The sequence below is a fragment of the Scyliorhinus canicula genome, chromosome 2 (assembly GCF_902713615.1).
Source record: "Scyliorhinus canicula chromosome 2, sScyCan1.1, whole genome shotgun sequence".
NCBI lineage: Eukaryota > Metazoa > Chordata > Chondrichthyes > Carcharhiniformes > Scyliorhinidae > Scyliorhinus > Scyliorhinus canicula.
In genome coordinates this window covers 74,601,496-74,626,527 of record NC_052147.1, presented here as the reverse complement: position 1 = coordinate 74,626,527, position 25,032 = coordinate 74,601,496, and the positions used below count along the sequence as shown (strand labels likewise).

General features: G+C 44.7%; 1 protein-coding gene across 2 annotated transcripts in view; it reads left to right on the top strand.

The window, feature by feature from the left end:
* slc25a21 (solute carrier family 25 member 21) overlaps nt 1–25,032 on the top strand; it is a 781,061-nt gene that overhangs the window by 666,595 nt on the left and 89,434 nt on the right. For both annotated transcript variants that reach the window (XM_038780811.1, XM_038780819.1), the window contains 2 exons: nt 13,163–13,229; nt 23,580–23,639. In XM_038780811.1, coding sequence (XP_038636739.1) covers nt 13,163–13,229; nt 23,580–23,639 — 127 coding nt within the window. The remainder of the gene's footprint in view (nt 1–13,162; nt 13,230–23,579; nt 23,640–25,032) is intronic.

The following is a 25,032-nucleotide window of genomic DNA, read 5'->3' as shown; positions in this document are numbered from 1 at the left end:
CCGTGTCTGCATGGGTTTCCTCCGGACCCTCCAGTTTCCTCCCACAAGTCCCGAAAGACATATTAGATGAATTGGACGTTCTGAATTCACCCTCTGTGTACCCGAACAGGCGCTGGAGTGTGGCGACTAGGGGATTTTCACAGTAACTTCACTGCAGTGTTAATGTAAGGCTAGTTGTGACATTAATAAAGATTATTATAGAGAGCCAATTGCTTATCGTCTGTTTGAATTTTGAACCGCAATCCCAACACGTTATCCAATAATTTATTGCACGCCCATGTTGTTGATTGTGTTTCCTTCTCAATTATAGCATATCTTTTCTGTGTCTGTGAGCAGCCTGGAAGCATAGTAAATTGCTCAACGTTTACCCTCTCTCTGTATTTGGAACAATACTGCACCCAGACCTATCAACAATGCAACTGCAGCTACTCTGGTCTGTAGTTCTGGGTTGTAATGTGCTAAAATTTCCAGGGTCCCAGGTTCGGTTCCCGGCTGGGTCACTGTCTGTGCGGAGTCTGCCCGTCCTCCCCGTGTGTGCGTGGGTTTCCTCCGGGTGCTCCGGTTTCCTCCCACAGTCCAAAGATGTGCGGGTTAGGTGGATTGGCCATGCTAAATTGCCCGTAGTGTCCTAAAAAAAGTAAGGTTAAGTGGGGGGGGGGGGGGGGGGGGGGGGGGGGGTGTTGTTGGGTTACCGGTATAGGGTGGATACGTAGGTTTGAGTAGGGTGATCATTGCTCGGCACAACATCGAGGGCCGAAGGGCCTGTTCTGTGCTGTACTGTTCTATGTTCTAAGGTGGCCCACATACCAGCACCACTGTTGTCCCAACCTCAACTCAAAGACTCATTGACCTCATTGCTAGGAGCAAGTCTACTTGGTTGACCAGCCCAAGGAATCTGAAACTTGGTGTGGGAACTCTCTGATCACCTTTGTTTTTTGTGGATTGCCTGTTAATCCAGAGTTTGTACAATGTGACCTAGAAATTTAATCATACATTTGGGGAATTCACATTTTTCATTTGTGGTAGAGCCTGCATCCTGTCAGACTTCAAGGACTGCCCAAACTCTATGGTCATGCTCTCTCTCGTGGAGCTGTGTAAAAGTATGTCATCCATCTGGCATATTACTCCTTCCATGCCTTCTAGACTTTGAGACATTGTTCTCTGGAACATTTTAGGAATGGACACAATTCTGAATGGTAATCTATTAAAGCAATTATGACCGAATGGTGTTTAAAAGTGGTCAGTAATCTGGATACTTTGACCAGAGGCAATTGCCAAAACCTGCCGTCTACATCTAATTTGGTGAATAAAGTACTTTTGGCTAGTTTGAGAAGACTTTCATCCACTGAGACCTTTGGATGGATTTCACATTCCACAGATTGTTTAGTTGAGTTAAACCCATACTCTTTCTAATTGAGCCATTTGACTTTAGGAACTTAACCATTCCTGAACACCATTTTGTTGGTATAATTGCTGGTGTGATAACAAATTGCTGCAGTATGTTCTCAATTTTATCCTATACTTTGTCCAGGAGTGGGTGAGGACTTTTCCTTGGTGTGAAGAGGCAAACTGGTTTAGCATCAGCTTGTGGGGTAATATGGCACTTAATCTCCAGTTTTCCCAAGATTGTAAATAATCTTGGAAATTCATTCCTGAATGTGCAATGCTAGTCAGCAACCTCATCAACTTAATAGATTAGCTTCAATTTTAAATACATGTTCCTGTTGAGTACAGAAGATTCGTGATTCTGGATGACATACTGAGATTCAATGATTTCTCTATCTTTGGGCTTCAAGTTTTCCTAGTGTTAGCCTCTGACCTTTACTGTAATCCCACCTGGACCCTGTAATTTGATAGATGAAGGCTGCAGTGTAATGTGCTCAAGCCATTTTCCTTGGTCGGATAAGGTAGAAACTCCTGCCCCTATGCCTACCACTTCATGTTTTTGCTCCAGTATTTATTTTCTATTTCATTTACTTCACCTCGAAAAGTTATTTCCCTTCTGTGTGGTTCTTCCACTTCTTGTATGTGGTTTGGATTTAATATTTTTACCCCTTTTCTATTTTAAATTGCTCCTATTATTTTGCAGCTGTGACACTCTGCTCCCCCTGCTGGACATTTCTCCTGCTTTTGAACGTTTTCCCGCCACACTGAGAGCATTTCAAGATGGCCGTTGGCACACTTTTCCCCATTTTTGCAGAGATCTGCTTTGGTGCACTTTCCCCCTGCTGGCCTATTTGGTTTCATGGGACCTCGCCTTCTCTGCAAAGAAGCTCTATTTAGCTTTCTGAGTTAAGTTGTCTTGCAATTTCTATTGCCCTGATTAGAGTTAAGCCTTCTCTCATTTGCAGAAGATCTGATGCAGCTTCAACGACAATTCAGTTACGAATCAATTCATCACTCATTAATGCGTAGTCAAAACCTTCTGCTAGCCTTTATAGATCTTTGATGAACGAATCTGCGCTCTCACCTGGTCTTTTCTTTTGAGCGTTAAATTTTGCTCTTTCTATAATTACACTTTTGTGAAATGTGCTTCAAATGCTTGCAGGACTTCTTCGTAAGAAGTTGATATCTCATTAATTCCCTGCTTCGCCATTGTGTCATTGGCAACAGCTCCAACATTTTATAAATTTTTTCTCGGGATGTGTCTGCCACTAGCTAGACCAGTACTTATTTCCCATCCATAATTGTGCTTGAGACGGTGGTGGTGCTGCTTTCTGCATTCCACGTGTTGTAGGTACACCCACGATGCTGTTGGGAAGGGAGTTTCAGAATTTTGACTCAGTGCTCCAGAGTAGTTCTTGGAGTGACAGTGTGGATTCCATGCTCAATAATAATAATCTTTTATTGTCACAAGTTTGAAGTTACTATGAAAAGTCCCTAGTCGCCACATTCCGGCGCCTGTTCGGGTAAGCCGGTACGGGAATTGAACCCACACTGTTGGCCTTGTTCCGCATTACAAACCAGCTGTCTAGTCCACTGAGCTAAATCGGTCTATCAATTGGGCCGACTTGCAATTCATATTATTGCAACTGGTGTTGCTTGATGATTCTGACCGATGTTTATTGGGGCTGGTTTAGCTCACTGAGCTAAATCGCTGGCTTTTAAAGCAGACCAAGCGGTCAGCAGCACGGTTCGATTCCCGTACCAGCCTCCCCGGACAGGCGCCGGAATGTGGCGACTAGGGGCTTTTCACAGTAACTTCATTGAAGCCTACTCGTGACAATAAGCGATTTTCATTTCATTTTCATTTCATTGTTGTCCGGACTTCAGCCCTGAATTTCAGCTTGCATCTGCTGCATCTATGACACAGTGATTTTTTGGTGAGTTTTCAATCTGTCCCTTTTGTCCTTTTTTTAAAGACCACTTAACTGGTCAGGTCTGTAGCTGCTTCTTGGAGTTTACCCTGTGTCTTTTATTCCTTGTCCGCTTCCACCATGTCCCATCACGTGTTTGGGATCCAGTTAGTGGTCTTTGGAGTTTGTCTATTCGCCCAAAGTAAGCTGCTTGAGACTGTAGTTTGTTAAAACCATTACTCTTTATTTACAGCTACTATATACATAGGAGCTCTGCATGAGGTTGGAACATCTGCTCCCTCTGTATCTTTGTTACTCAATAGTTTGATATTACACCATCATTACATTAGCTGCATGCGCTTCTGATGTTAACCTTCATAGAATCATAGAATTTACAGTGCAGTAGGAGGCTATTCGGCCCATCGAGTCTGCACCAGCCCCTGGAAAGAGCACCCGACTTAGGCCCACGTCTTCACCTTATCCCGCAACCCAGTGACCCCACCTAACCTTTTTTGGACACTAAGGGCAATTTATCACGGCCAATCCACCTGTCCTGGACATCTTCGGACTGTGGGAGGAAACCGGAGCACCCAGAGGAAACCCACGCAGACATGGGGAGAGCGTGCAGACTCCGCACAGACAGTGACCCAAGCCGGGAATCGAACCTGGGACCCTGGAACTATGAAGCAACTGTGCAACCATGCTGCCCACCTTTTACTCTATATCTCCCCCATCCCTAAGTCTGTATCCCAATTACATATATCCTCCTACAGCATCTAATAAGGTGTTCACATAAAGGGTACTGCAGAAGATGAAAGCTCATCGTGTTGGGAGTGATATATTATCATTAATAGATGATCGGATACCTAACAGGAGAAAAAGGGTTTGGAAATAGGGTAATTTTTGACAAACGGTAACTGGTAAAGTGCCGCAGGGATCAGCACTGGGACCTCAAATATTTATAGGACAGGGAATCCTGCGGCGGGGCAAATTGGGATTCACCCTTAACGTCAAACCTGTCACGAGTCTCCGTGATTGCCCCACCGGCCACAGTGGATTTCCTAATGGCCCAGTGGAGCTTCCCACCCCGACCAGGCGGGATCACCCAATTAGCTCATTAGAGATATTTTGCATGTCATTGGCGGCAGCACACACCATTCACATGCCAGGTGGGATGCCCCACCGCTCCCAGCCGAGATTGCTGCTGACATGAATTGGTGCAAGTATTGAAGAGTGTGGACCTGACGGCTTACAGTCTGTGGGGGGGGGGGGGGGAAGGTGGTGAGTAGCCTCCCACAAAATGCCCCCAGGATGCCGTGTGGGTTCTTTCCTGGGATGTGGGAGTCAGGTGAGGTATTCCTTCGGGTGGGGCTCCTTTGGCTTCTCCTCCATATGAAGCTATTAAACCCATTAAACAGTTAGTCAGTTTGTGACTATTAGAGTCTTCCCATAGTAAAGTGCAAATGTGCTCATCAGAACCGCTATACCATTTAGGCAGTCAGTGATTATCTCATAAACACACACCCCTAATAATAAAGTGAAAATGTTCTCATTGTATCCCTTAACCCTTTAAAAAGTCTGTCAATATGCCAAGTTCAAAGATCTGTGAGATGAAGATAAAAGGTCTGTCTTTAATGTGGTGGAAACCTTTGAAATGGTTTTCACACAGTCTATTTCATTGCCTTTTGAAGTATTGAAAGGAATGCATATATCTAGGAGGCTGAGTACTTTGAACTGGATTGTTTACATTGAAATTCACTCTCCATTGCCTACTAAAAGCATTGTGATTGACAGCTCACTGGAACTTCAAAGCGATTTATCAGATTGTTTATTTTTATAACTCTACAAAGATCCATTAAGTCAGGGTAGCGGCTGTTCCGCTAACCACTTTTTAAAAGACTGACACTTTGTTTTTGAGGAAAGAACAGCTCTGGGGGCTGCCCCTTCACTTTCTATGAAAAAAGAGGTGGACTCATTAAAAAAATAGCTGTAGAGAAATAGATAAAGTGGGGCTCTGGGGGCATGAGTGGGGGCTGAATGGGAGACCTGGGGGGTGGGCTGAGGGGGAGTTCTGAATAGGGGGAACTTGCCATCTATTAGGATGGGGTAGTACCCTGCCTGAGATTTGGGGTGGGGGGGGCAACTTCATCTGCAGCAGCTAATGGTCCATCTCAGAGGTGTGGGACCTGTCCAAGAGATTAGGTCCTACACAACTAAGTTGCAGTGCAGTATCCGGCATGCCATGGAATGTCACGGGAAATCCAATGTCCCCCAAATAATTTCCAAGTTGCGTGGAATAGCACGTTGGGGGTGCTCCTAGCCCCAGTGGAGACCAGTCCCAATTCTCCACTGCCAGGAGCATTTAGACTCGGCAACGGAGAATCCTTGCCCTAATGTTCTTATGATTTATGAATGTGTTTTTAAATAAAGTGTACCATGTGACCTGTTCTGGAGCCTGCCTTAACAATGAGTCTGGGTGACTTGCTATTTAAAGATTACCGGGAGGTCCAGATTGTTTTACTGGCAATAAGGTGACAATAGCAACAGCATCTGTGTGTACCATGCTTATACTGGTAGTCTCCAAAGCTCCAGGAAAATGTCATGTTCAAAATAATTGTGCTTTAAGCTTTTGCCATGATAAAAAGAGAGATGGGATCTCAAAGATTTGTTAACCCAGAATTACTACCTGGATACAAGGCCCATGAGACTCGCATTACCATGATGGTGGGCTTTGAAATGGGGAGTTATTTCTGAGGATCCTTTGAATTTCACAGGCACAGGCAGTTTGTGAGGATGTGGGAGAGAGAGTAGCTACAGGTTGGAAGTCACTGTGGTTCTGCAGGAATGTGAGTGGGAGCTTGCCGTTGGATTGAAAAGTCCAACTTCATAACGATTTGAAATGAGTCTAGAAGATTTGATAAACTTGTGCGCGAGCTACAACCTCTAGGAAAACTCCTCACAGTGACAGAGTCCTAGCAATTAAAAATTACCAGACTTGGAAAGGAACGGAACTAAACTAAACCCTTGGGGGTTAAGAACCACTTTGGACTGCGTCAAAGAAAATCAAATGACCACTTAAGGGACAGTGTAAAGCAGTGATCTTCAAAGTCGGGGGTGCGACCCGCGGGTGGGTCGTGGGCGTGTGTCGCGAGGGCTGCGGAACCGTCCGTCGTGGCGCTCCCGATTGCTCAATTTTGCGCGCAACAGCCGCAGCAGTCGGTTTTTAACTATGCCGGCTGCGAGCGGCCTTTTTCCCATATAAAAAAATGCGGCAGCACTGCGTATGCATGCCCGCTTTTAGTCTGCTTGTTACAGTGAAAGTGTTAAAATGTAAAATCTAGTACCATCCTTTTAACTATCAACTGGAAGTTGGAATTTCAAGTTGATCAGCCTCTGCAGGGAGTGTGACAATCTTTCCTGATTAAAGACCAAAGAGATATGTGATAGTGATGCAGAAACATCAGAGTCAGTTATATGTACAGATACCAGGCCTTCAGTATCACTTGCACTTGGCTATACTACCCCTTAACCTGAGGAACAAATAATAGTAAGCTGCACAAACAAGTAAGATGCAGATTTTCATAACACAAAGAAGAAAATATGCCACTACTCCTTGATAAACCCATCACACAATTGATTGTATCAAACTGAAAACAGGCTTACTCCTAGAAAAATATATAGTAGGTGCAGTGTTTTCTTGTACGGACCGTATACCATTTTACTCGACAAATTCATAGCTATTTAGATTATTTATAGACAGATAGACATATGAAATTATGGAAAAATGCAACCGGTATGCCTACAAATATCCATAATGCAGGTGTAATTCTTTTCTGGTTGTACGAGAGTGCAGAAATGATCTGCATATGCTTAGCGGTCTTCTAGGAAGAGCACCATACATACAGTTTAATCATAACTTCAACCAACTTGTATTCTGTTGGATTGATTATGTAGTTTAACATTCTATTGGCTTTGTTAATTACTTCTCTGCATTGATTGGACATAACAGGAGAATAAAATGGGCAACTATATGGGAAAAAAAGTGCAGAAAAACAATAGGAAACATTAAAAACAGTGTTCAACAGAGTGCAGCAAAATATGTATTCACCTTAAAGGAAAGAACAAACTGAACAAAAATGAGACTTCAAGGGTGGATAAAAAGATAAGGGATGTGATTCAGCGGGCCAAAGTTAAAGTCCAGTTTCGGGCTCATTTAACGGGGAGTTTCGCAACGGCTGAGCGCATTGACGAGATCACAGCCTATATTCAGCGGCATCTGGTCCCAAAAATATGCTCACACGCTGTCTGATTTCTTCGACTCGCACCACACCTGCTCACTGCTAACAAGGTGGAACTGCTTTTAAATGCACCCTCACCACTCATTCCCAGTCAACACATAAGCATGGCAGCCACAGAACAGTTCCTCGCTTTGGAAATGCAATCTTACCTAGCTTCTCGACGCTGTGGATGAGAGGCGTGGCACCCTGTTCCACTGAGGGGTCGGAGGAACAGCACCATGGTGAGCAATGCTGCCTGCAAGGCAGTGAGAGCAGCTGTCACTGTGAGCAACATGACCAGGTGGACCGGCATCTAATCTGGGAAGAAGACAAACAGCCTCCAACAAACTGCAAAGGTAGGTTACCACCTCTCTCCTGGAATTGGTTCTGCCTGCCACCCCTCAAATTCCCAAACCACCCCACCCCCCTCCAAACCTCTGACTGACACCTCACAACCTCCCCACATTTGATCTCCAAGCATATTCCGAGGAACCCCCTGGCACCCACAACCCCTTCATATCCAGCTGTGGTGCCCACACATGCCACCTGCTATAGACACCCTCATCCATGAAGGGTGAGGCTCACAATGCCCCCTCCTTGTCCCCCGCAGGAGAAGGTGGACCATAAAAAGCAGGAAAGGGCCCAGGTAGGCGGAGGAATCCCAGAGATCCAAGTCCTCACCCCCTATGAGGAAGAGGCCCTGGACACCGCGGGACTGCCAGAGGAGAGAGCAGGAACAGACAGCGGGACTGGCCTGCACCGGAGAGGTCACCCTTCATCCAGGTGAACTGTCTCAAGTGAGTTGTTCATGTCTGATAAAATGGTCCTTCCTTCCCATTGACCGCATGTCCATTTTCTTATAGAATCTTTATATGATGAGGCCGGGTCATACGGAATCGTATCTTCCCCCCTCCACCCAAGAGAATACCTGGAAAGAGCGCTCCGAGGAGACCGCCAGCAAGGTGTCACCGCTGTCACCCGCACCTTCCACCAGCGCAGAGACACACACCTTGGTGGGTCACATTAGTGGACAGGTTTCGGGGTGCAATCTGGTGAGCACCACACAGCTGCTGATGCACATCATAAGGAGGCAGGAGCATCCCAAGAAGATAGCAGTGAGTGGGCTGCAAGAACCAGGACATAGCTGGGTCCCAACCAGATGCTGAGCCTCTGGATAAGGTTCGCCCTGAGCTATATGGATGATATGACAGGGCTGTGAGATTCAGGAGGAGGTGTCAGTGACATTGCAGCGACTGCAAGGCCGATTGGAGGAATCCCAAAGGCTTCTGCTGCATAAGGTGGTGCCGGCAATGCATGTCCCCGAGGCCAGCACTGCTAGAGTGGCGCCCTGGTGGAAAATCTGGAGCACGAGGTCCGCGTCTTGAGTTGTTGCATCCAACGCATGGTTCAGTCTGTGACTACCCTGGCTGAGGGCCTTGACATCATGTCCCAGATGCAGGTGGATATTACTGAGGAACTCCAGAGCATGAGGATCTCCGGAACAGATACACACTATCCAGAGGTTCGCAGGGTGCTGCCGTGAGTGGCTGCCCCTCCAGCGCACCTCCCCACCTTCCCATGCCAGTCCACCCCTGCGGAGGGTCTTCCACCCCCGAGCGAAGGGTCCCCCAACCCCACCGAGCACTGGGGTGGCAAGCCCAGCACCCCTGGGCTCTTTGACTGTGAGCAAAGATGGCTACTCGCCTCTTCGGCTCCCCACAGAAGCCCTTCCGCCAGGTTCACATTTTTCAAAAGGAGTACTAATTGGCACCAGCATGACCACTTGCTAGGGAGGCTGCTGAATGACGGGAGGCTGTTAGATTTGGGATGGCTCCCGTAATTGTATGGAAATGGGGCATAAGTGTTGATAATTGGTTTCTCGCCACTCTGCGGCGAGCTCCCAGTATCGCAAACTGTTTGACACCTGACACAGTCTTCATTTTCGGCCTCCCGCTATTTGCTGGCCTCGTTTCGCTTGAGTGAGAGCTAACGAGGCCGGAGAATCGTGCCCTGAGTGTTATTTTGGGTAAGAAAATCAGTACGAGTCGCATCTTGCTAGCTTCACACAGCGCCGGCGGGGGAGGGGGAGATTACCAGGAGCCGGGAAAACCGACTTCAAACCTTCCCAGCATATTTAAATCATGATTTAAATATGTAAATCTCATACACACCCAGCGAGGGCGTGAACCAGATTAAGTAAACTGCAGCAGGACAGGAACATCACACTCTGGTCGCCGTCAGACGCAAACCCCGTATAGGTGTTCTTCCGTTATTCTGCTGACAAAAAGGGATTTGTGCCGGGGCCAACGCAGCTGGAGAATCACTCCCTTTATTTTCAGTCGGACTGCCTCTATAGCAATATCAGTCTTGCTTCCAACGCTTCAGTTTCTGCTCCTCAGCTGGGGCATTTCACTGTAAACTAACTCTGTTCAGTCCCTGCCAATTCCCACCTCATCTGGATTCAACTCCCAGGCAACAGAATTAGCGCTATTTTTCTGCTATCCATCATAAACTTGTTTTCCTTCTACTCTTCCAATACCTCTTCTCCTTTGAGCACTTCACTCTTTTCCACTTCAGTTTCCACTCCTTTAAAATACTCATTGAGAATTATTCCCCTGTTCCCACACTGACCCACATCATGGTAGCACAGTGGGTAGAACTGTTGCTTCACAGCACCAGGGTCCTAGATTCGATTCCCGGATTGGGTTACTGCCTGTGCGAAGTTTGCACGTTCTCCCCGTGTCTGCATGGGTTGGGTGCTCCTGTTTCCTCCCACAAGTCCCGAAAGACGTGTTGTTAGGTAATTTGGTCATTCTGAATTCTCCCTCAGTGTATCCGAACAGGCGCCAGAATGTGGCGACTAGGGGCTTTTCACTGTAACTTCATTGCAGTGTTAATATAAGCCTACTTGTGACAATAAAGATTATTATTATTTTGTAAGCTTCACAATCATTGGGCCTGATCAAACGACCACACTGCACCCAAAAAGCAGGGTGTGTGGCGCAAAATGGTAGACGTAAGCCAGGTGACCCAGCCCCCTGGATCTACCCGACTCGCAACGTCTCGCAGATCTAATGTGACCTTGTGAAGCATTGTGATGTGTATCCTGCCCATTATGGATGGGAACACTTTTTTGGAAAATCTGCACATTAGAATGAGACAGCTAGTCTCACTCTAATATGAAATTTCCCGAGGCACCCGATGGGTTGGGATCTATTCCCTTTGTTCAGAGGCCTTGGGTGAGCACCGTTCTCTACTGGTCTTGACAAATCAGGAACAGACAGAATAGCACTCGTACAGGTTTCCCAGGAGGCTCCCAGCTGCATGCCCTTTGGGTAGGGTGGTACCCTAGTGCTGCTGGTGCCAGCCTGGCACCCTGGCACTGCCAACCTGGCACCCTGGCCGTGTCAGTCTGGCACCCTGTTAGTGCCACCTGGGTGCCATCCTGGAACTGCCAAGGTGTCCAGATGGCACTGCCAGGGTGGAAGGTTGGCGCTGCCAAGGTGCCAGGCTGGCATTTGGGGGTGGGAGTGCAGGGGTCCTGGGAACCCCCTCATAGTGAGTTAGGACTTGGGGCCGAGTTGGGGGTCGTGTCGGCGGCTCCGACACGACCCCCAACGGGATGACATTTAAAAATGGCGTCCCACTCTCTCGCTACACTGAGGAATTCTGGAGAGAGAGCTCCTCAGTGCAGAAAACGGGGCGAAGTGCGGCCTCGGCTGCGCATTACCAACTGAAATCCGTATCTAACCTGACTGATATTAGATAGTGTTATGTTTCTCGCCGCTACGAGCACCAGAAAAACGCGGCTAAACGCACTCGCTATGGGACTTTGTTCCCATTTAGTTAAATCGTGCCCTAATCTCCTAAAGATATCTATATTACTTTCCTCCCTCAGGGAAGTTTCAATGTTGGTACTTTTGGAGCACCTCAGCTCCCCTTGCCCTATCTCTTATAATTCACTGTTCTCTTGTCCTTCGTTAAAATCTTCTTCCATATTTACTTTCCTATCCATATTCATGACCATTCCATTACCTCACCATTTCCTGTCGGCTCTCTGTCTGCAGGAAGACCATTCCTGACCACCAGCTAATATGACCCGAGAAAGAATTGTCCCACAAGCCACTTACAACAGCACCGTCCAAGTTCTTCTGTTGACCTTTGTCCGCAGCAGCTGTCAGTTTACTCAACCACTCTTTCACTTCTGTGGTTAATTATCTTGTTCCAGTGAAATGATTACTGTTTCCTATCACAGTCATTTCCTTTGGTATGTCCCCCATCTTTGCTCTCCCAAGTCTATGGAACACAGTCTTGAACATGTCTGGTGCATAATTGTCTTAGCCATCCATCACTGGATCTGCCTGAACCATACCAAGTTCTACCTTTCCTCTGTCAAAAGTGCTGACTACGATTAGCTACAATTATCCTGGAGAGCAAAAATAACTTCTGGATTCTTTTCCTAATTACAAACTGCTCTTTAAGTTCCTTTTCACATCTCCTCTTTTACTTCTAATTGGTTTTGCCAGCTAAAAGTTACATGGACAGTGTCCAGAAGGAATCATCATTCAGAGAATGGAGTTTGTTTTGTCTCGGTAACCGACCAAGTTATATCGCACAATATGCTTTGCTGGGAGGATAGGAAAGCAAGTATCAACCATTTACTACCTTAATTAGTCGCAGTAATTGTCTTGAATGTTGGATTTGTTTATTGTCACGTGTACCGAGATAAAGTGAAAAATATTTTTCTCTGTGCAGCTCAAACAGATCATTTAGTACATGAAAAGAAAAGAAAATACATAATGGGGCAACACAAGGTACACAATATAAATACCTAGACACCGGCATCGGGCGATTTTAGTATTAATCAGGTCAGTCCATAAGAGGGTCGTTTAGGAATCTGATAACAGCGGGGAAGAAGCTGTTTTTGAATCTGTTTGTGCGTGTTCTCAGACTTTTGTATCTCCTGCCCGATGGAAGAAGTTGAAAGAGTGAATAAGACGAATGGGAGGGGCCTTTGATTATGCTGCCCGCTTTCCTAAGGCAGCAGGAGCTGTAGCTAGAGTCAATGGATGGGAGATGGGTTTGTGTGATGGACTGGGCAGTGTTCACAACTCTCTGACGTTCCTTGTGGTCTTGGGCTGAACAGTTGCCATACCGGGCTGTGATGCAGCCAGATGGGATGCTTTCTATGATGCGCCTGTAAAAGTTGGTAAGAGTCAGTGTGGACATGCCGAATTTCCTTAGTCTCGTCGTTGTTCGTGATCCGACCCACTATGGTCATGTCGTCAGCAAACTTGTAGATGGATTTCAAACCAAATTTTGCCACACAGTCATGTGTGTGAATAGGGAATATAGTAGGGGCTAAGTACGTCGCCTTGCAGGGCCCAGAATTGAGGACTATCGTGTGAATTTTCAGCAAAATGATCGCGGAGATTTTCACCATTATAAGTTGAATTTTAAGGAAAAATTAACAGTTCCTATTATTTTCACGAACTCAGATTAGCAAACTACATAGTAACTTGCTGAAATATTTAGGTACATTTCATTTTTTTGAAATTTAAAAGTAAAATATCTGTTTTCTTTCCTTAGGATTCTTGGCTTTTACAAGGGAATCTTGCCTCCCATCCTCGCTGAGACCCCTAAAAGAGCTGTCAAGGTAATTGCAATGTATTCTACCTATAATCTGTTACATAGAATCATAGAATTTACAGTGTGAAGGAGGCCATTCAGCCCATCGAATCTGCACTGGCCCTTGGAAAGAGCACCCTACTTAAGCCTTCACCTCCAACCTATCTCCGTAACCCCACCTAACCTTTTTGGACAATAAGGCCAATTTAGCATGGCCAATCCACCAAACCTGCACATCTTTGGACTGTGAGAGAAGAACCCAAGTCTGGACTTGAACCTGGGACCCTGGAGCTGTGAGGTAGCAGTGCTTGCCACTGTGCCGTGCTGGACGGTGTGATGCTGTGTTTCCTGCCGTAAGTTCAGCGGCCTTGTGATGAAAGGGTACAAATAAGTTGACTTTTGGATACACTTGAATCCATCGTTATCAAGCAGAGACCCTTCCAACTAACATCAGAGAAGGATATTGGCACAACTGAGTGCTTGACCATGGCTGATATTTTGCGAATGGTTGTTAGCTGGGCTCTTCAGAGCAGACTTTAGCCTGTCGATCAACAGAAATGGGGTCCATGTGAGGGCCCAGGCTGAAAACTAGCAATAGGAGAATGATTTCCTCAGGATATTTTGGACAGTATATAGCTTTCTCTTGCAACATTTTGAGAGAGGAATTCTAAGAACTTCCATACCCTTGATATCGCATCCTTTGATAGGAGCTTAATCCAGGAAGTAAAATCCTACAGATTTTCAAATCCCTTCTGTATTCAAAGTATCACTGTTCAGACTTTCTGGCCTTGATCCAAAAATACCTGGGGTGGATGAGGTCAGAAATATACTTGGGGACTTGCTGTACTTGGAGGAGCTTGCAATTTGTCTGATAATGAGGGTATCATGGCCTCCACCAGATTTTCCCATTTGCCCAATTTGCACGTAGGTCCTACATTTTAGGGTTTCAAGGTTAGTGGAGGGTCAGGGAAAATTTTTCTGCCAGTGAGGACTGATGTTAAAGTTGATTTTCACTTATTAATGACACCTCTACACGGTGATAGGCCTTCATGATGTACCATCACTGATCGTCATGCCGACTCAGGAAAAATGTCTGTGGTGGAGGCGAAAAAGAAAGAAAAAAAAATGCATTTATATCACACTTCATGATTCCCTGACATCTCATAGCACTTCACAGCCAAGTAGTACTTTTGAAAGTACTGAAAGTGGGGCAGCATGGTGGCACAGTGCTACCTCGGTTCGATTCCAACCTCGGGTGACTGCGTTGGTTTCCTCCGGGTGCTCTGACTTCCTCCCACAGTCCAAAAATGTGCAGGTCGGCAGATTGGCCGTGCTAAATTGCCCCTTAAATGACCAAAGGTTAGGTAGGGTTACGGGTATAGGGCAGGGGATTGGGCCAAGGTAAGGTGCAGACTCGATGGGCCAAATGGTCTGCTTCTGCACTGTAGGAATTTTAGGATTCTATGAAATACTGTTACTGTTGTAATATAGAAAACAAGATGTTTAATTTGCAGATAGCAAACTCCCACAAACAACAACGTGATAACTAGATCATTTGTTGATGTGATGTTAGAATAGTGCCACGGAATTGTTTGAGTAAAATTGAGAGGATGGGGGGGCTCTGATTCATGTTTCTTTCAGAATACCGCATCTCTGTCAGTGCAGTATTCCTTCCATACCACTTCCTGGGGAGGCCACTAAATGACAGGAGGCCGTTGGATATGGGGTGGCTCTCGTCAATTATATGGAAAAGGGGCTTAAGTGGTGATAATTGGTTTCTCGGCACACTACGGCGAGATCCTGATTTCGCCTACGTGAGCAGGCTGGTTGCATCGCAAATTGTTTGGTATCTGGCGCGGTTCTCGTTTTGACATCTCCCGCTATCCACCGGCCTCATTTCGCTTGAGCGAGAGAATAATGAGGCCGGGGAATCGCGCCCATAGTCTGGGTTCAGGAACCTTTTGAGAGGTATGTTTAAATAGTCTTACCCATCTCCTTTTCATGCTTCCATGCTCTCTCATGCTCCCATGCTCCTTCAATGCCTTTCATGCCTCCTTCATGTCCCCCATGCTCCTTCCAGGTTCTCCTGCTTCCTCCAGTCTCCATGTAAGTGGCCCTGCAGGAAGGTAGGGGTGGGATCAAGTCAAGCCTAGTGACCCAGTAAGCAGATCAGATGTGGCCACGGAGGCTGGCGATTGCTGAGGTGGGCTGGTGAGAACACCCACTTCAGTTCTTTAGGACTTTATCAGAGTTATATTGAAGGCTGTTCGGCCCTCTAGTTCTCCCCCACCCAGTCCTCATGCTTCCCCCATGTCCTCCATACCTCCATGTCACTCCCATGCCTCCATACCACCTCTTTGTACCCCCGTGTGCCTTCAATGCCGTCCTCCCCCCGCATCCTTATGCTCACTCACCCTGAATATACAAAGAACAAAGAAAGGTACAGCACAGGAAACAGGCCTTTTGGCCCTCCAAGCCTGTGCCAATCATGATGCTCTAACTAAAAAAGAAACCTTCTGCCCTTACTCGGTTCATACCCCTCTATTTCCTCTCTTTTCATGTCACCATCCAGAAGCCTCTTAAGTGTTGCTAATGTGCCTGCTTCCACCTCATCCCCTGACAGTGCGTACCAGGCACCCACCACTCTCTGCATAGCCCCTACATCTCCCTTAAACTATCCCCCTTTCAGCTTGACCATGTGCCCCCTTGTAATTGACACTTCCAGTCTTGGAAAAAGCCTCTGACTATGCCACCCTGTCCATGCCTCTCATAATTTTGTAGGCCTCTATCAGGTCTCCCCTCAGCCTCCGTCTTTCCAGTGAAAACAATCCTAGTTTATTTAACATGTCCTCATAGCCAACACCAGACAACATCCTGGTGAACCTTCTTTGCACTCTCTCCAAAGCTTCCACGTCCTTCTGATAATGTGGTGGCAAGAAATGCATGCAATACTCTGAATGTGACCTAACCAAAGTTTTATATTACGGCAATATAGAAACACAGATCATTAAATTTACAGTGCAGAAAGAGACCATTCAGCCCATTGAGTCTGCACCGGCCTTCGGAAAGAGCATTCCTACCGAAGCCCACACCTCCACCCTATCCCAGTAACCCCACCTAACCCAACCTTTTTGGACACCAAGGGCAATTTAGCATAGCCAATCCACCTATGCTGCACATCCTTGGACTGTGGGAGGAAACCGGAGTACCCGGAGGAAACCCACACAGGCTCGGGGAGAACGTGCAGAAAGCACAGAAAGTGACCCAAACGGGGAATCGAATCTGGGACCCTGGAGCTGTGAAGCAACTGTGCTACCTTGATGCCCCTGCTGCCCGATTTCCCTACTCCTGTACTCAATGCCCCGGCTGATAAAGGAAAGCATGCTATATGCTTTCTTAATCTTTTCACATTAACTTCATACTTGTGACAATAAAAGATTATTATTATTATTACTAATAATCACTTTGTCCACCTATCTTGCCACTTTTAGGGAACTGTGGACCTGCCTGCACCCACAGATCCCTCTGTATGTTAATGTTCCTAAGGGTTCTGCAATTTACAGTATAATTCATACCTAGATTTGATCCTCCAAAATGCACCACCTCGCATTTGTCCGGATTAAACTCCCAAATGCCATTTCTGTGCCCGTCTCCAATATATCTATATCATGTAGGATCCTCTGACAATCCTCGGCACTATCAGCAACTCGCCAATCTTCGTGTCATCGGCAAATTTACTAATCAGACTACCCACGTTTTCCTCTAGATCATTTACATATACTACAAACAACAGAAGTCCCAGCACTGATCCCTGCGGAACACCACTAGCTACAGATCTCCATTCTGAAAAACACTCTCCCACAGCTACTCTATCTATCGAATCAGTGAGCCATATAATAGCATATGGCCAGACGTTTGTTTCTCCAGGTGGCCTTATTATGAATGATTACTGAGCTCCAAGAATTAGGATTAGCTCAGCAAGGTTGAAGTGGAGTGTTTGCTTTGATTGTTTGATATCTTTAAGAGATTATAGTAAATTATTCTTTATTTGAACAGTTTTGTTTAATATCTGTACATTTAATTGGACAAAATTAAGAGGTGTGAAGTGCAGGAAAGCTTCTGTTATTGATATTCTAATGGTTCTGTTTGATTTGTAAAAAAACCAGAGGTGACTTGAAGAAAAATATTTTTATACGGAGAGCGGTTAGGATCTGGAATCAACTGTCAGGGAGTGTGGTATTGGCAAGTTCAATCATGACTTTCTTTAGGGAATTGATGGTAATCTGAAGGGAAAGACTTGTAGTGTTACGGGGAAAGTCAGGAGAGTGGATCTAGCTGAATTGCTCTTCAAGAGAGCCAGCACGAACATGATAGGCCAAATGGCCTCCTGTGCTGTACTCATTCTATGGCCACCATCTGACAGAAATGAAAAAGAGTCCCGCTTCGAGCACGTTTGGTTGGGTGTTTCCCGGCACTGGCAGTGCTAAGGAAGACCCGCTATCTAACAGAACTCTGTTTTATTTTGGGGCCTCAACAGGGAACGCCCCACCAAGGCCGCACTTTGTCTCATTTCCTGCACTGAGGAGCTCTGTTTGCCAGAGCAGGAAGAGGTTGAATGGCGCCCTGATCTCGAGACCCCCTAATGCGACCCCTTGCCCCCCCCAAGCCGCCTAAAAGGGGGTCATCGAACCAGCTGCTCCCCCCCCCCCCCCACCCCACAGCCCACCTATGAGGGCAGTGATGTGTTGGGAATGCTGGGTCTGCGAGGACTGCGTTTACCATAGCAGTGAGAGAGACAGGCTTCCAACACTTAAATAAATGCAACTCTATTTAATTGAACTCTTAATTATTAAACATACTTTAACTGTGGGTTGACACTATGCTGAGTTGACTGGAGACCTGAGGCTAACCTGACCAGACTATCTTACTCCCACATGGTGTATGTTCTAGTTGTTGCTTACAGGCTCTGACTGTCTCAGAGGCTGCAGCCCAAGAGAGCGGGAAAACTAGTGCCCTCTGGCTTTATAGTGGCCGTGTCCTGTCTGGTGATTGGCTGCTGTGTTCTGTGCGTTCATTGGTCATCCTGTGTGTCAATCAATGTCTGTCTGTGCACCATCATATACTTGTGTGTATATTATGACAGGCAGGTCAACCCTGGGCCCGATCCCCGGCACAGGCAAAGCGCTGCCTTCTGGTAGTGCCACCTGGCGACTGGCAGTGCGGGACATGACTGGTAGATCTCGTCCTATGATTCCAAATTTCTCAGCGATTTAATAGTAGCATACAGCTCGTAATAAACTATACAATAATTTGGCTTGTGCAGTCATTGCATATTCAGCTCACAAAGTCTAACAAGTTGTACTATTCATTTTGTAATCATATAATACTGTTGAAACATATTTATTTTTAAGAGTTATTTCTTTTTCAGAGAAAGAGCAGATCAGGTTGCTGTGCCTTTCACCTTGTAGTTTTGTTTATGTTGGAACCCACCTTCTCTGTGTTAGAAGAAACTTTAGCTTCCTTTGTTGTTAACATATGGGGAGCTGGCCAGCTTAGTTGGCAAGAGTTTTGTTTAGAATGATGGCAACTGCATGGGTTTGATTCCTGCTTCAGATGAGATACAGTAAGAAGTCTTACAACACCAAGTTAAAGTCCAACAGGTTTGATTCAAACACGAGCTTTCGGAGCACTGCTCCTTCCTCCGGTGAATGGCGAGGTCAGATGAGATAGACTTCGGAACTGCCTCCTCACCCTGCATCAGAGAGTGGAAGGCAATGGCAAAGCACCACTGACAAAAATCTGCTCAGATTGAAGCATCAGCAGACAATGAACTAAGGATCTGGCTTTAAATGGAGCACAAACCAACAAATGAGTTGTTTACATGGGATATACCTTCCATCAGTATGCTTTTCACTCCGTGTCACAGCAGTAAAGGGAAAGAAATAAAAGTACGCCAAGCATTATAGACCATTGTGGATGAGCAAAGTCATGCTGATCAGCATATTTTACCTGATGAGCTAGTCGCAGGCTCAGGTGAAAAATGCTATACATCCTGTAACTGGTAAATGGCTACTCATATGTTTAACATTCCCTGCTGCAAGACAATGGAACTCTGCCAATGGCAAATTTAAGTTTCAATTGCTAGAATTGAGTAATTAAATTTACAGTGATAAAATAAACTTGCAAACATGTCCGAACCCTGGTATCAACAACTGAATGTTTTACTGGTGCTTGACGAAAGGATTAAGCCTGGATAAAAGAGTTGGGCAGCCCAGTGGTGATAACTAATTGCCTAATTCCAGCTGCCTCTCCGACAGTCATGTTTTTTTATTGGTAACTTACGCATAGTGGCATTTTACTTTCTGTGTTAGCTGGAATAATTTTGGGCTGAAATTACAGTTGTGATTGGAGTCTGAAATGAGTGATATTGGATCAGTTCCCCATCATACACCCCTCACAACTTTCATTTCCATCATCACTGTGTCCATGAACAGCAGTGGGCTCCTGCAGAAACAAAATTTGGCTCCAGCCATGTGTTGCTGTACTTCTGTTTGAAAAAATAAAATAAGATATTTATCGTACATACTGTCAAGCAATTCACTGCATAGTGGAGGAAGAAACAAAAGTAGCCGTTTCACTATATTCCCATGGGCATTTACAAATGATGTGAGATAAAAGATTTAAAATAATGTGGAAAAAATAGAAAATTGTGTGTAGCAGAATATTTTGCTGGTGGTGCCTGTGGTAATTGCTGCAATGTGGATATTTCAACCATGTATCCCAGGCTTACAAATAATTACGGTTCACATGATGCAATGGACGCCATGAGACTTTGAACTCACACATTCATATAATTTTAATATTTTTGAATTAAATTTATGCAAATTACATTTGAAGTTATTCATGACAATTCCTTCTCTATCATCCGAGGTTTGGTGAGGAAGAAGTCTAATATGTTTTTCCCTCTTTTAAAAAAATGTATTTTATTACAAACATGTAGCAAAACAGGTTACAGCAAATAAACACTCTGGGAAACATACTTCCCAACAATCAACTATACAGTCTGGACAGAATTTTCCCCTTTTTCACCCCTCCCCTCCCCGGCGACAAACAGCCCCTCAAACACGGTCACAAAGATCCACCACCTTTCCTCAACCCCCCCCCCGCCGAAGAGCCCCTTAACTCATACTTTATCTTCTCTAATCGCAGGAAGTCGTACAGGTCACCCAACCAAGCCGCTACCCCCCCGTTGGGGATGCCGACCGCCACTCCAGCAAAATTCACCGCCATGCAATCAGAGAGGTGAAGGCCAAGACATCAGCCTTCCTCCTCTCCATGAGCTCCGGCTTTGTTTTTCCCTCTTGTTGGTTCCTTCACTTCCTGCTGCAGTCCCAGTCTAGCAACTGCAACCTTTAGGACCTGGCCAACTCGATCTGTGGTGGTACTACCGAGCCACTCCCGTTGATGGGCATTGTAGTCTCTAACCTCGAGTACATTTTGCGCCCTTGCCACTCTCCGTGCTTCCTCCAAGTGGCGTTCAACATGGAGCAGTATTGATTTTTCAGCTAAGATGGGATGGTATGTGGTTATCAGTAGGGGGTTTCCTTGCCGCCTCATGCCACGTGACTTCATGGGGTCCAGAATCGATGTGGAAGACTCCCAGGGAAACAATCCTCCCCCCTGTATAATCACTGTGCTGCCACCTCTGCTGCGTCTGTCCTGCCGGTGGGACATGACATACCCAGGGATGGTGATGGTGGTGCCTGGGACGTTTTCTGTAAGCTATGATTCCGTGAGTCAGGTTGCTGCTTGACTAGTCTGTGAGACAGCTCTCCCAATTTTGGCAGAAGCACCCAAATGTTAATAAGGAGGACTTTTCAAGGTCTACAGTGCTGGGTTTACCATTGTCTTTTCCAGTGCCTAGGTCAACATCGGGTGCTCTGGCTTCATTCCTTTTGTAGTGATTGAATACAATTGAATGGCTTCTAAGAGCCATTTCAGAGAACATGTAAGAGTCAAACACATTTATTTGGCTCTGGAGTCACATATAGGCCAGACCAGGAAAGGAAGGCTGGTTTAACTTCCCTACAGAACATTAGTGAACCTGTTGGTTTTTTTTCAGCAATCGACAATGGTTTCATCGTCATTATTAGACTTTTAATTCCAGGTGTTTTTTATTGAGTTTAATTTCCACTATCTGCCATGGTGGGATTCAAACCTGGGTCCCCAGGGCATTACCCTGGGTCTCTGGATTACTTTTCCAGTGACAGTACCACTGCCTCCCCCTACACAAGGGTGGAAAAGAGATTAGAAGATTGGCACCAATGCAGAGACTCCAGCCAATAGATGCTCATTCAATTTGGCTTAATCTACATATATGTTCTGGGCATTAATTCGCTGCTGTTTTTCACTAGTTAAGATGGTTGATAGATTGCATTTTAACTTTAGTCTATTCTGAGCAAGATGGTGCTGGAACAAAGAATGATAAGGATCATTCAATTATTTGCTTCTCATTGCTCTGTCTTTGGCTGCTCTTCATGTGTCTCAAACTGCAATATCTGACAGTAGGTAAAGATTATCCATCTTGGTTCTGTGACAGCTGCAGAATTAAAAACTGAGTTCAATTTCTTTGCATGTCTTAGACCAGACAAACATATTCAGTAGCAGAAAAAGAGTTTCAGAGCTTTAGGCTTGATGACATTTGCATCCTTGTCCCTGTTGGAGTATAGTCAGAATTTATGTGATGTTATTCCTAGCTTCAAGTTTAGTTTTGATTTTCCTTTGTGCCTTATAACAAAGAGCAATCCAATATCCAAGGTAGACCGGGTTGAAACAACGATGAAGTCTTTTCCCATACCACTCAATCTAATGCCTGTTTGTCTTCTCTATCCATTTTAAAAATAAATTTAAAAAAAATTTAGAGTACCCAATTCATTTTTTCCAATTAAGGGGCAATTTAACATGGCCAATCCACCTCCCCTGCACATCTTTGGGTTGTGGGTGCAAAATCCACACAGACACAAAGGGAATATGCAAACTCCACACAGACAGTGACCCAGAGCCGGGATCGAACCTGGGACCTCAACACTGTGAGGCAGCAGCTCTAACCAACGCGCCACTGTGCTGCTTGGCTTTTCTATTCTTAAGGTAGAGTGCCTTAACTGGATTAGCCTGATATTTGTTGAAAAGTGAACTGTTTATGGCACATCCAGCCCTACTTCTAGCTCACTGGCTAACACTATGAAACGTATTAACTGACCTTGTGATGTTGGTAGACACTCTTGGTTTTTTCAATCCTCTGAGAAATTTGCTTTGAGCCATTACAAAAAGATCACCTGCGTATAGGAATGTTCTGATACCAGGATGGATTGGATAGATCTATCAGTGGTATAGATACTGAACAACGTGGCAACCTTATCGAATCCCATTCTGTTCTATATGCCAATGGCTTTTGTTTGCTGCAACGGTCCAATGAAAAAAAAATGGCGATTTGCTCATAAAATTTGGATGAACTCTGTGAGAGAGTCACATCACAGCCTCTGTCAGGCTATTAATCAGCCTGCGAATCCTTTTACGACTTCACACAGGTCCAGTTATTAATGACTTGGGGTCAATTGACACCTTTAAAACGCAGCTGAGTCAATATTTGTTGAGAAGAGGAATTGAAGAATATAGATATATGAAAAAGCACTGCTGATGTGCAACAAGCAGAGTGGCAAGAATGGGAGGAAAGAACCCGGATATAATAAAAAGGTTTGAAGCGACAAATGCCTTTTTCTCACTCTGGATTTTCTGCTCATTCAATGACAAAGAATGGAAAATGCAGGGCTTAGGTTTTTATGTTCACTTTGCAAGGTGCCTTTGTGCCTGTCAGTCTGAAGATCACCAGTTGGTCAAGAATGCAAATGAATGGATTTTAAATTGAAATATCTTTTTTTTAAATGTCAACTGAAAAAAGTGGCTGAAATGCATTCAGTTTACTGAAAAGTGGCCATTAAATATTGACACTTCTGCAATTGCTTCCTTTTTAGATTAAAACGTGCAGTCAGCTCTTGTTTATTTTTGTCCGGTTCTGGTCCATATGATTGATTCTTAATATTTTTCTTCAATAACCAAAGAAACAGATGCATGTTATCGCTGAAATATATGTTGAAATTTTATTGTTTGGAAAATGTGACATTGTGTGAAGTACTTGGCATTTCGTCTTAGAGGTTTTACATTTGGTGCATTTTACTTGCTATGCTTATTTCTGATTTCAGTTCCTGACTGAATATGTGTCAGGTAACAAGTGATTCTTTTGTTAAAGAGGTAAATAAACCTGGTGATCTTTATCAAATTCTTCAAGCTGATAATTATATTCTTATGGTTTGGTTTCCAGTTTTTAACTTTTGAGCAATATAAGAAGATATTAAGCTTTGCTTCGCTGCCTTCTGCTGTGGTAAGTACACAAATTACAGTTCCTTCTATTAGTAATACATCCAGTCAAGGTAGTGATAAACATTTTATTAATAGGCATTTTCATAAAAATGTTGACACAAATGTGAATAATTTGTTGTTACAGTGTTCAACAATAAATGGTTCTTTGACATAGCACATGGTTTCATTTAAATTCCTTTGTTAGTATTAGTTACATGTCATTTCCCTTCTAAAGACTTTAATTAAAGACATTTTTATGTTATTTAAGTTATTTTAGGGTCAACCAAATCTGTGTATGCAGTTAAGTTTTATAATAGTTTAATGAAAGTGTTGTCTATTAACTCTGTAAATTTGCTCATGCGTCGTCACTCAGCACTGGAATTAGTACCTTTGTTTCTTGCATTCCTGCTTTCATCTTCCTGTTTACCTGTGGGTGTGTACTTAGGTGCTGAACAGAGTTAGGTGAGGAGGAACTTTATGGGGAAACCTGCTCAGCAGCTAAATCGTGGCAGAAAGCCAACTTGTTTTGTATTAAGGTTGCTGACTGATCAATCACCAGGCTTGTGTGCAGGCTTTCAGGAAAAGGTTCTATTTTGTGAGCACCCAGGGCACATATCACAGTAATCTAGAGGGGCCTCACAAAGTTACAGGAATCCAAGGGTATGTTGCCTAGGAACTTTTAAAAGTTATGTGTAAATGTTGAATCAATGAAAAATAAGTGATTATATAATATTGCAAGTTTTGAATTTTGAAACTAATTTTCATTCCTTCAGATAGAATTGCTAAGTTAATATTTCTGTATTGGTATGTTCAAATTATAAACCTTAACTATGTAGTGGATGAGATATAAATCAAATAAGCTAGATATACTGGGTAATATTTAATTGGGCCCATTAGAGCAGGCAAAGTCATGGGTGGGATGACTTGATTAGGCAGGAGCCAAAATCTCAGTTTCCTAATTACGGTTTGAGATGAAATGAAAATCGCTTATTATCACAAGTAGGCTTCAAATGAAGTTACTGTGAAAAGCCCCTAGTCGCCACATTCTGGCGCCTGTTCGGGGAGGCTGGTATGGGAATTGAACCCATGCTGCTGGCCTTAGTTTGCTTTGCAAGCCAGCTATTTAGCCCACTGTGCTAAACCAGCCAGATGTAGAGGAATACTCGTTATCTTAAAACATTTTGCAATTAAGTTCCACCTTCAAAATTAATAGCACTGCAGAAAAACCTCATGACACCAGTTTCACAAGTGTTTAACGATGACATATACCATTTGAGTATGTCCAATTTAATTGAGGCGAATGATTGTTTTTGTGGAAATCTGCAGCACAGAGGAGTGGAGCAGAAGACCGTCAGTTTGGATGAAAGGTTAAGAAGGGCAAGAGTGAATTGGGTGATGGGGTCGGGTCAGGTTTG